The sequence below is a fragment of the Polyodon spathula genome, chromosome 1, assembly GCF_017654505.1.
Source record: "Polyodon spathula isolate WHYD16114869_AA chromosome 1, ASM1765450v1, whole genome shotgun sequence".
Taxonomy (NCBI): domain Eukaryota; kingdom Metazoa; phylum Chordata; class Actinopteri; order Acipenseriformes; family Polyodontidae; genus Polyodon; species Polyodon spathula.
This window is the reverse complement of record NC_054534.1, coordinates 101,562,982-101,577,655: the sequence shown is the minus strand read 5'-3', so window position 1 is coordinate 101,577,655 and position 14,674 is coordinate 101,562,982. Positions and strand designations below refer to the sequence as shown.

The 14,674-nt window shown below is 40.0% G+C and overlaps 1 protein-coding gene across 1 annotated transcript in view; it reads right to left on the bottom strand.

Annotated features, from left to right (window-relative positions):
- Positions 1-14,674, bottom strand: part of cfap99 (cilia and flagella associated protein 99) — a 37,971-nt gene that overhangs the window by 1,466 nt on the left and 21,831 nt on the right. The window contains exons 7-15 of the mRNA XM_041268022.1: positions 14,538-14,618; positions 14,035-14,103; positions 13,558-13,644; positions 11,569-11,657; positions 10,765-10,969; positions 10,147-10,288; positions 9,788-9,939; positions 3,080-3,285; positions 2,226-2,406 (exon numbers count right to left, since the gene is read on the bottom strand). Of these exons, the coding sequence (XP_041123956.1) occupies positions 2,226-2,406; positions 3,080-3,285; positions 9,788-9,939; positions 10,147-10,288; positions 10,765-10,969; positions 11,569-11,657; positions 13,558-13,644; positions 14,035-14,103; positions 14,538-14,618 (1,212 nt within the window). The remainder of the gene's footprint in view (positions 1-2,225; positions 2,407-3,079; positions 3,286-9,787; positions 9,940-10,146; positions 10,289-10,764; positions 10,970-11,568; positions 11,658-13,557; positions 13,645-14,034; positions 14,104-14,537; positions 14,619-14,674) is intronic.

The window sequence follows — 14,674 nt, the reverse complement described above, 5'->3', positions numbered from 1 at the left end:
AAGAAGAGCAGCACAGTTAACCAAAAAACAAGTTTGCTTGCCACTCAGGAAGTCTGCTACTGTTTCAGGTCCCATCTCAGCCATGTCTTTTACCTCTGTGAATGGGAGAAGGTTGGTGGTATGCTTTGACAGAGATGGTCTGACTAGATGGTAGGACGGAACTGTAAATCGGCCATCTTGGGGAAAATGCATAGCTGCAAGACTGCTGACCGTCTCTACTGTGATCAGCTGTGTTGTGTGCAGCAATTGGATCGAGTGTGGCGCTGCACTGATTACAGGGAGGAGTTTAGCAGTAGAAAGGGGGACGCAGTTACGCGAGTACAGCCCCTTATACTGAAACATAATCCAGCTGGAGCACCGCTTTGTTTTATGCATTTTGGCAGAAGGAAGCTACTGAGTCAGCACGATCGCCAGGAGCACCTGCGCTGCCACCTCAGTAGATACTGGATATAGCACCACAGACATGAACCCCTGCGCCCTGGAACTGTATTTATTGTTTTATTTGTTTATTGTTTGGGACTTCAAGCCCAGATTCAAGTCCCCAATACCACTGATAGTAGAGAGGATCATTTATGGCAAGAAAACCTGGAACTACTGTAAATGCACCTTCTGTTTGGACCTTATATTCTTGCCCACACCACTCCCACGTGTCAGGATGTGACCTTGTTCCGTCCTACCATCGTGCCCATTCCTATGAAGGCGTACCACCAACATTACTTAGCGTCCTTCCTGATCGGAAGGTAGATTTGTAGCGCAGATTCTTTCTCTCCCATTCACAACCTTGTTTCCATGAGCACAGACTGACCGGCAATGCAAACTAATCCAGATTCTCCTGCATTCCTCCTGAACCCCCAGCTGTCCTTGTACTTGTTTTTTTCATTGCACAATGTTTTTAACTAAAACTTGTACTTCTAAGTACAAGTTTTACTACTTAAAAAATAGATATGCGTAACATCTAAAAGTTGTATTTAATTAATCTATAAATGTATGTGGAAAATGTGGTAACATGGGGGGGGGGTTACACTACAATACAATAAAAAAAAAAATATGATCCTTAGGCCTATATAAATATAAGATTGAGAACAGGGGGAATGGAAAAATACACTTGGTTCCTGAGGAACTTCATGCCCTGGGAGTTCTATAAGCAGAGTACCAAGCTGAGCATCCCAATGTTCCTGTACACATCTGCCGGTCCCTATACCCTGCCTCTGCTCTGAGAAGCCAGTGACTGCTGGTCTGCAGCTGCAGTAGAAGTGCCAGGTGCAGAATCCGCTTAACACACACATTATAATGAAATATGGATGTCTTATAATATTATAAACATTCAAACAAAAGTCTATTTAAAGCGATATGGTACACTTATGTTGTTTGTTAACTATATCCATTATTTATTGCACAATAAGCCAATTGATGCTAACAATTCATTCCAGTTCTGTGCAGTGGAAGAAGAGGTGGAGCGTTGTTGTTCCTGGGACATCTTAAAAGAATTATAGAAAGAAAATACTACTACTACTACTACTACTACTAATAATAATAATATAATAACAATAATAATATGAGGCTAAAAGTTCGGTTAGTTGTGCTTAGCAACATGCATTATACAAGCATTAATAATAGGCTATACGAGAGGTTTACGTTTGCAGCATCTTTTGCGCTCTTTCTTGTGTGTGTGTGTGTGTGTGTGCGTGTGGTTTGGTACGGCTTTGCTGAGGAATAAAATGAGATTCCACCAGTTAAGCGGGATCTTGACTGCTGAAATCTCGTGAGCCAAAAGCACGATTTCTGCTCCGGTTTAGATGGGTTTTTACAGCTATTTTTACTGTGAGAAAGAGACTGACCCTGCCCTTAAAGTCACGCTGACCAGAGGTTGTTCTTTTGCTGTTTCACGATGTATTCGCATGACAGAGTCATGGAATATTAGAGCCATTTAACACTTGGATACTGATATAAAAACAACTAATCTATGAAGTCTGTTGTTGAGAATGGGCATCACTTTGGAGTCTGTTCCTTATGAAACATCAGTAATCGCTAAAGTTTTGGACGCTCAGTCTCTGCCCTCTATAAAAGTCTTTTGGATTGCGCACCTTATCGCAGCAGCATTTATACGTTACAGAAGACCCGTCAGTGATGCCATTTACATTATAAATCACTCAGGCCTGTGAGGGCCAGGTCACCATGTACACATCCCTATTGTAAGTGTTTGTAATTATATGTCTCTCTTGCACCTTCCTGGAGTTCCAGGATCTCAGCCTCTCTGCAGAGTCGTTGTCTGCTTTAATCTTCAGGCTCTTGCTCTGCTGCTGGCGCTCTTGCCGTTTCTCCTCCAGCTTCTTCTGGAGCTCCACTAACCGCTCATCCTTCAGAAAGGCTTTTGTCGACTGGGACTTTGCTTTCTTTTCTTCTTTTCTGGGAAAGCAAAAAAAAAAAAAAAATACACAACTGTCTAGTCACCAGTGATTTTCAATTTTGCAAGTAATTGCGAAAGTAGTTTGGAAAAGATACATGTGGGGAAGCTATTTTGCAAGGTTGGAAAATCTTTTTAAACGTGACCTGTCAGTATTGTTATGAGATGTCACCTCATGCAGATTGGGCAAGAGTGCAAAATGATTTATAGTACAATAACACTACCCTACACACAACGTCCCAAAAATTAAGATCTTACTCAGGAACTGTTAATAAAATAAAATAAAAAAAAGTTTTTTTTTTGTTTTTTTTTTTACATTAGAATTCTGTAATCTGTGATTAGGATGACATCTGTACACAAGATAAGATGTACATACACATTTTGACAAATCCTTAGTGGGCCTTTTTCAAATAACCAGACTTCACAAATGGAGTTATTGGTTTTCAGAAGCAGACCCAGTGGTTTTGCTGGTATAGTTAGTAAGAACACAATAACACAGGTGAGGAATTAAATATTATGCAAATGTAGTATCAAGTCTCCCTTTTTAAATTGTGTTTTTTTTTGTTTCTTCAAATATTATTTTCATCATTTTTTATTTCTCTGATCAAGTAATTATTTTAAGGAATTTCACGGTAATGTCTAGAATTTGATGAAGAAGGCCCCCTGTCCTCTTACTTGAGCACGCTGGCTTTCCCCATGGCAGCTCTGTGCACAGAGATCTGGTTCAGATGGTCCAGTAGAAACTGCTCCTTGGTCTGCTTCTCTCTCAGGATCGTATCCCTTTTCTCCTCATCCGCCTTCCTCTGACCTTCCTTCAGCAATGCCAGCCTCTCATGCAGCTCCACCAATGACATCTCACCCAGCAATGCATGGCCTGCTGTCTGAATACAGACAGAAGAAACAGCCCTTCCCAAGTTATCGTCAATAGCAATGCAGAGGCACTTCGACAGCAATGCAACAGCTGCTCTAAGTAGCACAAGAACAGCCACGATGATACGAGCCGTTGGTAAAATAGTTCTACAAGGAAATAATTTCCAAATACAAATGATGTCACAATAGTACGAACCACTACACTTTGAACCATCAGTAGTTTGTATTATTTGTTCCAAGTCCTGTGTTGCCAATGGTGCAAATGCTCTGGTGTAATATAATACAACATTAAAGAGTAAACAGCTTCAAATATCCTGAGTGCTTGTGGGTCCTGTTGCCCCAATATTGAGTTCTTATCTCTGAATCTGCCTTCACTTTGCTTTGAGCTTGTCTGGGGAATCCTAGGTAACTAATAATATAGCTGGGATAAATTATTTGCTCATGAGGTGAAGCACTTCTAATGTTGGCTGACCTGAATTACACAGTCAGAATGCCTACACTTTGACATTGAATTGAGAAACATGTCCAACAGACTGGAAAATTGCAAACGTAATACCGATCCACAAAAAGGGAAACAAAACTGAACCAGGTAACTACAGACCAGTAAGCCTGACTTCTATTATATGCAAACTTATGGAAACTATAATAAGATCCAAAATGGAAAATTACCTATATGGTAACAGGGTCCTGGGAGACAGTCAGCATGGTTTTAGAAAAGGGAGATCGTGTCTAACTAACTTGCTTGATTTTTTTGAGGATGCAGCATTGATAATGGATAATAGCAAAGCATATGACATGGTTTATTTAGATTTCCAGAAAGCTTTTGACAAAGTCCCGCACAAAAGATTAATTCTCAAACTGAATGCAGTTGGAATTCAAGCAAACACATGTACATGGATTAGGGAGTGGTTAACATGTAGAAAACAGAAAGTACTGATCAGAGGAAAAACCTCAGAATGGAGTGTGGTAACCAGTGGAGTACCACAGGGATCAGTATTAGGTCCTCTGCTATTCCTAATCTACATTAATGATTTAGATTCTGGTATAGTAAGCAAACTTGTTAAATTTGCAGACGACACAAAAGTAGGAGGAGTGGCAAACACTGTTGCAGCAGCAAAGGTCATTCAAAACGATCTAGACAAGTTTCAGAACTGGGCAGACACATGGCAAATGACATTTAATAGAGAAAAGTGTAAGGTACTGCACGCAGGAAATAAAAATGTACATTATAAATATCATATGGGAGATACTGAAATTGGAGAAGGAATCTATGAAAAAGACCTAGGAGTTTTTGTTGACTCAGAAATGTCTTCATCTAGACAATGTGGGGAAGCTATAAAAAAGGCTAACAAGATGCTCGGATACATTGTGAAAAGTGTTGAATTTAAATCAAGGGAAGTAATGTTAAAAACTGTACAATGCACTAGTAAGACCTCATCTTGAATATTGTGTGCAGTTCTGGTCACCTCGCTATAAAAAAGATATTGCTGCTCTAGAAAGAGTGCAAAGAAGAGCGACCAGAATTATTCCGGGCTTAAAAGGCATGTCATATGCAGACAGGCTAAAAGAATTGAATCTGTTCAGCCTTGAACAAAGAAGACTACGTGGCGACCTAATTCAAGCATTCAATTCTAAAAGGTATTGACAGTGTCGATCCAAGGGACCTTTTCAGCCTGAAATAAGAAACAAGGACCAGAGGTCACAAATGGAGATTAGATAAAGGGGCATTCAGAACAGAAAATAGGAGGCACTTTTTTACACAGAGAATTGTGAGGGTCTGGAATCAACTCCCCAGTAATGTTGTTGAAGGTGACACCCTGGGATCCTTCAAGAAGCTGCTTGATGAGATTCTGGGATCAATAACAACCAAACAAGCAAGATGGGCCGAATGGCCTCCTCTCGTTTGTAAACTTTCTTATGTTCTTATGTTCTTATGTTCTTACTCAACGAGGAAGTATCCTCTGGACCAAACCACACCATTTCCACTTATACAGCATATTCATGTACAAAAAAATACATACCTGTATATAACAAAAGAAAGTGCACAAGAAGTAAGATTTATGGATTTGTTTTGTTAGCTACAACAGCTTCAATGCATTGCTAATGATAGCTTCCTGGCTGCTTCAATGCACTGCTGATGATAGCTTCCTCAGTGCTTCAGAGCATTGCTAATGTGCCTATGGGATGCACAATCACCCCAATCTGGATTTACAGGCTGACTAAGAGATTTCAATCTGCTCTTTTTGTATGCTAATATGCTCCTCATTTGGTCTTGTGAAAAATGGACTTTTTTCAATCCATCCCTGCCTGGTTTTCCCCCGGAGCACACATTCAGCTATTCACGTATTCATTCCTATGGCAATGAAGGACATTTGCTCTGCCAAACAGGAGCAAACAGCAATGTTATAGAAATAGGTTGAAAGCAAACAAACAAATTATATCCTACCGCAAATGAAGCAAACAAAATGATCAACCTCTAACTCTTCAAGTTTGCGGTTTAAATGTCATTATCAGCTACGAGTATGTTAAGGGGACATGCATGGGACCATGCAAAGGGGTTTAAGCCAAGTCATTTTTACATCAGGCTATTTTCTAAATATGCTGACAGGTTTCCATGTTTCAATACAACTGTAACAGGACGAGGCGCCCTGTACATGTATTTGTTTATTTAGAATGGGGTACTCCTCCGCCCATGTGCAATTTATTGTTTTGTATTTGTTTTGTTGTATTAATATTATGAGTTATTGATATGTATTATGTTTAAATATGAGGGCGTAAGCATGTGGTTATTTTTTTGTTTAGAGTAAATTATCATAACAATATAGTTAATGGGGAAATTAAAATAGGCAGATGCCAGTTAACATGATTAGGCATCTCATCCTCTGCCAGTGTGTAATTAAAAACCTTGTGCAGAAGGTGTCCATCTCCCAAATTAAGTAATTAATTTGTTGCTAATCGGAGATGGTCACCTGTATAAAAGCCTGCAGCTTTCGGCACTCTGTGTAGATATACAGAGGAGTGAACAAGAGAGAGTGAGTGAGGAGAAAGGAAAACGAAAGGTAAACATATGATCAGTGACCGCATTTTGCCCAGCCTGACCTATTCGTTTTTGTGTTTGTTTTTTTTATTTAAAACTTTTGTTTTGCTCTGTGAGCAGTGTGTTTTTTTTTGTTAAAAATATTTTCTTTTGGTATTAAAAATAAATGATGCCACAGCGTCTTTTTGTCCTGCAGTTCTGCCTGTGTATTTTCTTGACCACAAAGCCATTCCTGTCACAACAACATTTCAGCCTCCATCTATCATCCTGTAGTTGCTATTGTCAGAAATGGTGAAATTAAATTCATGCCTTTAAAAAGGAGAGTTTGTGAAAACCCAATTCAATAGAAAATCATTGTGGTCAGTCTAAAGTGATTTCCATTGATAACAATCTGTTTTAAAGCTTGCTCCTCATTTTACACCACCCTAAACTAGGAGTAAAATTGGACCACAGCAACATCTGCTTTGAGATAATGAGATAAATAGGAGCAAAGGGACCAGTGGACCAAGTGATTGCTCCAGGTTAAAAATAGTATTTTGGAGCAAACCTGTGCAGAAGCAGTGCAAAATTAGCTCACTGGCAAACAGCTGAAAATCAGTCTGTTAGTTTTTATACATTATCACAAAGAATACCACATTTTAATTAGAACAATGTCCATTTCCATAAAATAACATGAGCAAGCATTGCTGGTAACAATGACTAACTTCTCCTGAGAATGAGTCAAAGCAGAAAACATCAGGTTATTATCATAACCCTGGTTCCCTGAAATAGAAATGTAACCATTACCGAATGGGTATTTACCGCCTAAAGACCAGAATCATGAATATTGTATACCAAAGCTGCTCTTTGAGCTGTCGATGCAGTCATGGCCCATTCCCTGAGGACATAAAAGGCCTGCGCTCACAGATCTCACTGTCAGTAGTGAACCATTTGCCTGGCCTGATTGACTGCAACAGCTGTTGAACTGTCAACATTTTGAACCTCCACCGGATCAGGTACAGGCTGACCTGTCTGAGGTCGAGGATCGGTCTGAGGCCACCATCCCGCTTGGGCACTAGGATGTACCTGGAGTAGAACCCTTCCTCCTACTGGAGGGGGTCAATCATGCGAATAGCCTGTTTTTGCAGCACAGCTGCTACCTTTGAGACACCACTGCAGCGCCCTGTGGCTTCTTGACAGATGCTACAGTCACACCCCAAAAGGGAGGAGGACCGCACTTGAACTGCAGTGAGTAGCCAGTCCGAATGGTAGTAAGCACCCACATTATTGTGGTGCACTGACGCCAACAGTCCAGATGGCTCCCTGAAAAGGGGCCCTGGGCCTGTGGCAGCAAACTCCTAAGGCTGATGCATGGCTTGTGGCTTGGCCTTGAGGCTTCTGTCTCTGTGCTAGGCGGGCGGAACCTATTGTAGCCTCTGCGGCGAGCAGCTGTGACCCGGTTCTGAACACCACCTCTGGCAGCAGGCACAAGCAGCTGTGTCGGTCTTTGAGGCTGCTGGGGCCTAGGGCGCCAATTTGGTACCGGGTCGGTTCGGTACCAGTTTGGTGACTGTAGCACCGGGTTGGTATGGTACTGGTGCGGTAACCTCACTCCCGGTACGTTACTGGGTCAGGAACGGAATGGGTACACTGGTTTGCAGTTACCATGGGTAAAACTGTACAGGGATGCCCACCTGTGCAAATTGCTGACAAAACCACTCAGTCAATACTCACACGACACTGATGGAAGCCTGCTTGTTAGAATGAACTAATAGCCCTCATAATGGTGATGCTAGGAGCTGTCACCAAAACAGCATCGAGATGCTATGGGAGGGATTCCCGAAGCAGCATCCTGGTCCTGCACGGCCCTGCTGAGCCCAGCAGCTACTCTCACTACATGTGTGTCCTGCACAGCCCTGCTGAGCCCAGCAGCTACTCTCACTACATGTGTGTCCTGAACAGCCCTGCTGAGCCCAGCAGCTACTCTCACAACACGTGTGTCCTGCACAGCCCTGCTGAGCCCAGCAGCTGCTCTCACTACATGTGTGTCCTGCACAGCCCTGCTGAGCCCAGCAGCTGCTCTCACTACATGTGTGTCCTGCACAGCCCTGCTGAGCCCAGCAGCTACTCTCACTACATGTGTGTCCTGCGCTTTGGCTCTGTGAAAACAGAATGAGAAAAAATATTTCTCAAAAAAATACATTAATAACAATTATTTTAATTATACAAACCGTCTTGAAGCCAAAACAAGAATAAAATAACTCCAGCCGGGGCTATTGCAGCCTGGGAGGAGATCACAAAGTCAGCCGACTTACGATGCTTGATGCTGGAAAGGAGTGACTGAAGCCACTGACTTCAATCGGAGCACAAGGCCACAGCGGGACATAACAAACAGGCTGTAGTGCACAAAGGCATGTAATTAGTAAAACTAATACATCGATTATTTTTAATATAACGTAGAATTTGTGTGAAAACACAATAAACGTGAACATTACAGCAGAAAAAAGTAAGTACTTATCTGAATAGGCTCTCCGGTCAGGTCAGTTCTTGAAAAGAAAAATGGCACTTAGACCTGTGCTCGCAGTCCTTTATACCCTTGGGGGTGGGCATGACTGTGTCACAGGCTCGGCTGAGCAGCTTTGATATATATTATTCTGGTTTCGGGTCTTTAGGAGGTTGTCACGGATAGCTTGTGTGGTGACGTCAGGCCAGGAAGACAGACACAGACAGCTCTGGGATATGAATGCGCTGCTTGCATGTTTTAATTATATATAAATGTGAACAAGATGGCTTTGCAGGGGTGACGTCAGACCAGAAATGCAGACTCCATACAGTGAGGAATGGCGGTTGAACACTGACTGACTGCGCTCAGTGTTTTATTAAATAATAATATAAACAAAATATTTAAACAAAAACAGAACACCAAAACAGGACACGGCACTTGCAGCCAAAATAGAAAGGTAAACAAAATGGACAACACTAAACAAGACAGTGGATGAACAGACAAACAAGTACCGTGCTGGCACTTCCAGCACGCTGTAGCAATTGTTATTTTTAATCCAAAAACTCCTCTCTTTCACCCATTCTCCATTCACGAACACATAACCCCGAGTGCGTGAAAATATGCAGCTTTTATGCAGCTGTACCGAGACTCGATTGCTAATCAATCATTCAATTAGTCTCTGTACAACTGCACGTGAATTAATAAAAGTGCAATTCCCTGTGCTCACATATTATTTTACCTGCACGTGAAGTGCTGTGCAATCCTTTTTTAGGTGAACTTGTCTTGTAAAATATATTTTGTGTTAACACATTTTAAGTTTCTTTTTGGGACTTGATTGAGTGCTTGCCTTAAATTACAATAAAAAGCTTGGATACCCTTTTTAAAACAACTCTGAAGGTATTACGCACTTCATTCACTTGTCCCACAGTTTCATAAAGCTTGATGGCATATCTTGTTACTGTAAGGGATTCCAAAGTTGGCTCTTGGTTCTTACCTGTGTGTGGTCCACAAATTTGTGCCTGATAAGTGGCACAGACTCAATGGCCCGGATCTGGCAGATGAGCTCAAATTTTCTGATCAGCTCAGCCTCAGCTTTCTCAAGAGCCTGTCTCAGAAGCTCCTGGCTCTCCTCCGTCACCTCCTGGACTAAAACAAGAAGAAACAGAAATTCCAGGTCATTGACAGTCACTTCCTGGGGAATCTCTGGTTTCAAAACACACTGGGCTAGATTCTCAAAGATTATTTGAGAAAAAAACACCAATTATGATTCAAAAGTGAAACAACTTAGAATACCCTATTACTGATCACTTTGCTCGCAAACAGTAAATCGGTAAACTGTCCAGCAGCTGTTACCTATGCGCTGTTTGCACTCCAGGATTTTGGCCTTGGCCTGCCTGGTGTTCTTGTGTCCCTCCACCACTTGCTCCACCAATTCCTTCATCCCCTTCTCTTCCTCCAGGCGCTTTTCTGCATAGCGCCGCATCAGCTCAGCAGTCTGCACAGCAGAGTTAGATCAATAGGTTCAGTTACAAAGTGAAGGAAAGCAAAAACACTGTATAGTAATAGTGCAACAGATCAATAGGTGATATATTAGCCACAGTGCTTATCTATGACGCCTGACCATCCCTGGCCAAGACTGACAACTTGCCGCATTTGTTTTCAAAAAGCTTTTTTTACACTCTACTCAATTCAGTGCACAAAAGATGTCAACTAACCCAAGTGTCAATCCAACATGTGAGATTAAAAGGTCTACAGTAGTGGATCTAAACAGAGCTAAAACAGAGCTAAATACTTATGTAACCCATGCAGGCTTATAGGTTCGATTTTCATTCATATTTGAATGATATAAACAGTGGCACTACTTAGTTCCGCCAATGTTTAGATCAAGAGAAAAGACCCCATAGTATTCTCACAGTGTGTGTGGGCCAGCAGAGATGACATGCTCGTCCTGAAAAAGAATAAAGCCTGTACCTCCTCCTTCTTGAGCGTGGCCTTCTTCTTGTTCTCCTGTATGATTTTGTGGCGGGCCAGCACAGCCTCCTCGTGACTGAGCCTCCCCTCCAGGCGCCTGCGCTCCACCTCCGCTAGCTTCTCTTCCATATCCCTCTCCCTCATCTGCCGCTGCCATGCCATAAACTCCGAGGGGTCCCGCGCCCCTTCCACCAGCTTCTCGATCCTGGATAAAGTGGACAACTCACCTGTTAAGGTACATAGGTCTTACACGAGTAGATTTTGAACACATCATAGCATTATATTTTTCATTCTGGGACAATCCTATGTTAAAGAAAGTTCATAGGCAGCATGCCTTATTTCCAGGTCATTGGTAATACCAACACTTCCTAAATCATTTTACCTGGAGAGGCCTACATCTTTTTTTTCCTTTTATTGACCAACCAGCTACTTTCCCTAATGACTGAAAAGCTCTGAAACTAGCGATACGCAAGCACAATCTTGCTGAGGTATAATGAAGTGGACGTGTAATAGACTACCTGAAACTAATTGATGCAAAAGCTTTCTTTAACTCAACATCCATATCTGCTATAACATATGTCAACATTTCAAAACTGCTAAATCTACATAGCAAAAGGAAGTACACATCAGGTAAAGATTTGAATTTTTTCATTAGCTATTCAGCATCAGTTATGGGTAACATGCAGATCTAATTTCAACTACTGTTGGCTGATAGAAGGAAAGATAATACAATTAAAAAAAAAAATACAAACATTAAAATCATCCCTATAATGTCTTTAGGTGATAAAGTGTGGTGAAGCATACTTGCGAAGCTCCTGCTCAACCCTCCTGTTGTAAAGGGCACCTTCCCTTAGGATAGCAGTCGTGTTCAGCCTGATTGGGACATTGTCAGCCTGTTCCACACAGAGAACCAGCACAGGGTTAGGATCATGAAACAAAGACTGTTGTTATGCAACTGACATTACAGAAAAACATTTATAGTTAAGCTGCATACCAAGGGGAAATTTCTTGTGAATTAATAAGTGTTTGTAAATGGAGCTGGGCATTAAAGTAAAAGTAACAGTAACTTAATAACTAATGTGACAAGCAGATTGGGTATTTAGCATGTGCTTGCATTCAGCTGGGATCCCACAGACAATGAGTGAGTGCTGCTGTCCTCGCTACTGCCAAGGATATACTATTGCTTAGCTGACTCTGAGAGGGAAATTGCATCCCTCTGCATTCCTATCTCCCCAGCAGGAAGGATGCACAGTGTAAAATGTTTATAGTACATATAGCTAATAGCATAATTCCAGTAAATCTTATCTAATTTATAGTGATTATTACTATCACTTTGTAGCTCACATTTGCCTATATGAAAGAGGCACACATTATGTTAAACATACATTTGATTTTCAATGGTATTTTTTCAAATTCTACTTCCCATTGAAAGAACGTATCTGACACACAGGAGTTGTTTCTGGGAGTTTGAGACACTCGCTTTGTTAAACTTGTACATGTAATTTTTTAAAATCTGACTCTTCCTGACTCATATATATAGAATATATATATATATATATATATATATAGTATATAGAGTATATAATATATATATATATATATATATTTCTCTTTTCAAACATACATTGTACAAAGGGTTTCCCACTTATTTTCTTTAAACATACATTGTACATATTTTCCCACTTATTTTCTTTAAAATAACTCCCATAAGCTAGATCCATTTATGTACCATTTCCTATGAATGTTTTCAATGGCCACTTAATTCCTTCACGCGACTTTAAGAAGTTGACCAGAATTAAAGTATTGAAGTCGATAAATATTCTTCAAATATGATCAGCTTCAAATAAATTACCATTAACAAATTCTACTTTACCATAATGTATGTATATTTATATATGGGATATATATATATAATATATATATATATATATATAATATATATATATATATATATATATATATAATATATATATATTATATATATATAAACATTTTAAATGACTTTCTATTTTGTTGGTGTCATGTACTTTAAACATGTTACTACATGTGCTAATAAAACCTATGATATAGATAATTCCAGGTTTCTGACATTAAGATTTTGCTATTCATGTCTTTGCCATCTCAGACTTAAAATATCATTATTGCAACAGTGTTTTCACAGGCAGCACCATGCCGGTTATATTCCATTAGCCATTCCGGATGATCTCAGTGTGGTGTGCAGCAAGCCCTGGTAAAGTGGCTCACTTTACAGCCATGCTGTGCTTGTGCATGCTTGACTGGAACAAAGCTGTATAAAGGGAATAGGGTATGAGCACGCAATACTGGGACAGCTGAGCCGAGTCCACATGTATTTGTTCATTTACATATTTCTTAAAGGGACACTGTCTATATTTTCCTAAATATCTATTTTCAGACATGTTTAATATAGTAGCATTTGTGTTCTATGTCATTCTATATTGTGTTATTTGTCAATATATATTGCTGTTTCCAGTTTAGTTTGTTATTTGCCTTGCTTACTAACTATTCCAATACAAAAAAAAATGCTTCTGAAAAAGCTGGGTGGGGAAGCATATCAACGTTGCACAGGCTTCAGTGCACAGTGTGACGCTAATATGCTTCCTCCTTCACTTCCACAAAATCAGCCTTGAGAATTTATTTTCTTTTGCTGGAATAGCTAGCAAGCATGGACAGCAATTGGGAAACAATAGGATATTACTCAGTAGATGATGTTTAGACAATCCCTTAGACTGGCTGATGTTCTTAAAATATTGCAACTAACCATACTAACCATACCTTGTATGATGCAGGCATTTTGTTAGCGGGTTGACACTGAAATTTCAGCTTCAATTCCTTTTCCTTTATGATTTGTGAAATAACTTGCTGTAAGACAAACACCATCATAAGTTACTATAATAAATATCAAGTGTGAAAAGATTCTGCAGTTTTTCGCTGTCGTTAGTCATACAATTAATAGATATTTTAAAGCTACACTACATTATTAAACTAAGAGGTATCAAAAGCATTGAAAGAGAGCTTGATCAGATTGTCATCCTTCACTAGTTGAAGTTTTTATGGTTGATGCAGTTTTCTTATGATATTTTTTCATAACGCATTTTATGCAAATCCTTATTCACAGAGGAGAGACAGCACTAGCAATGTAAACCTTTGGTCTGTCCTGGATAAGTCACACATAAGGGGTTGAGAGGAGGGGAGAAATGGCTTCAGAAAGTTACTTAGTAATAAATAAGTTTAAAAATGTTTAAAACCTACCTTTGTTCGCCTGGATTTTTCTGCATTGGCACATCTGAATTGTCCTGTGTTTGCTTCTAATAGCACTGTCTGAAAATTATTATCAGGGAATAAATCAAAGAGAAATTGACAAAGCAAACAGAAACAATTATATTTTGTAGACCTTGCATACTAACTGAAGTGCATATTAGAAACATTTCACTGAAAGTTCACTGCATGATTTCCCAATGAAGACATTCTGTTTTAACAGTTTAAATTGTATTGCATTTTTTTTGGCATTTAATCATGAAATTATTGCAGCGCACCACTGAATAACAAAGTGTGGAAAGCTTAGGAATTGCATTAAGAGTAAAATGTCATTTTTGTTTTTAGCAATTAAAAGAATGATCAATTGTTTTAAATAACAATAACTTCCGTGCTACAGAAGGCTTTTCTAACTAGGATTGAACAATGAAATATTAATCCCTACCATGATGAGTCACCCTTTTCCCAGATTGGCCCCGATGAAGATTTACAGCACAAACCTCTGCCTTCTGGCGATTTTTCAGCTTCATTTCGTCCAGCAGCTGCTGCTCTTTGGGAGGTTTGTAGGTGCTTGGAGGAACCTAAAATAAAAGGATGTTTGTTTTGTTTTTAGAGTTGTTTTAGAGTTTGAGACAAA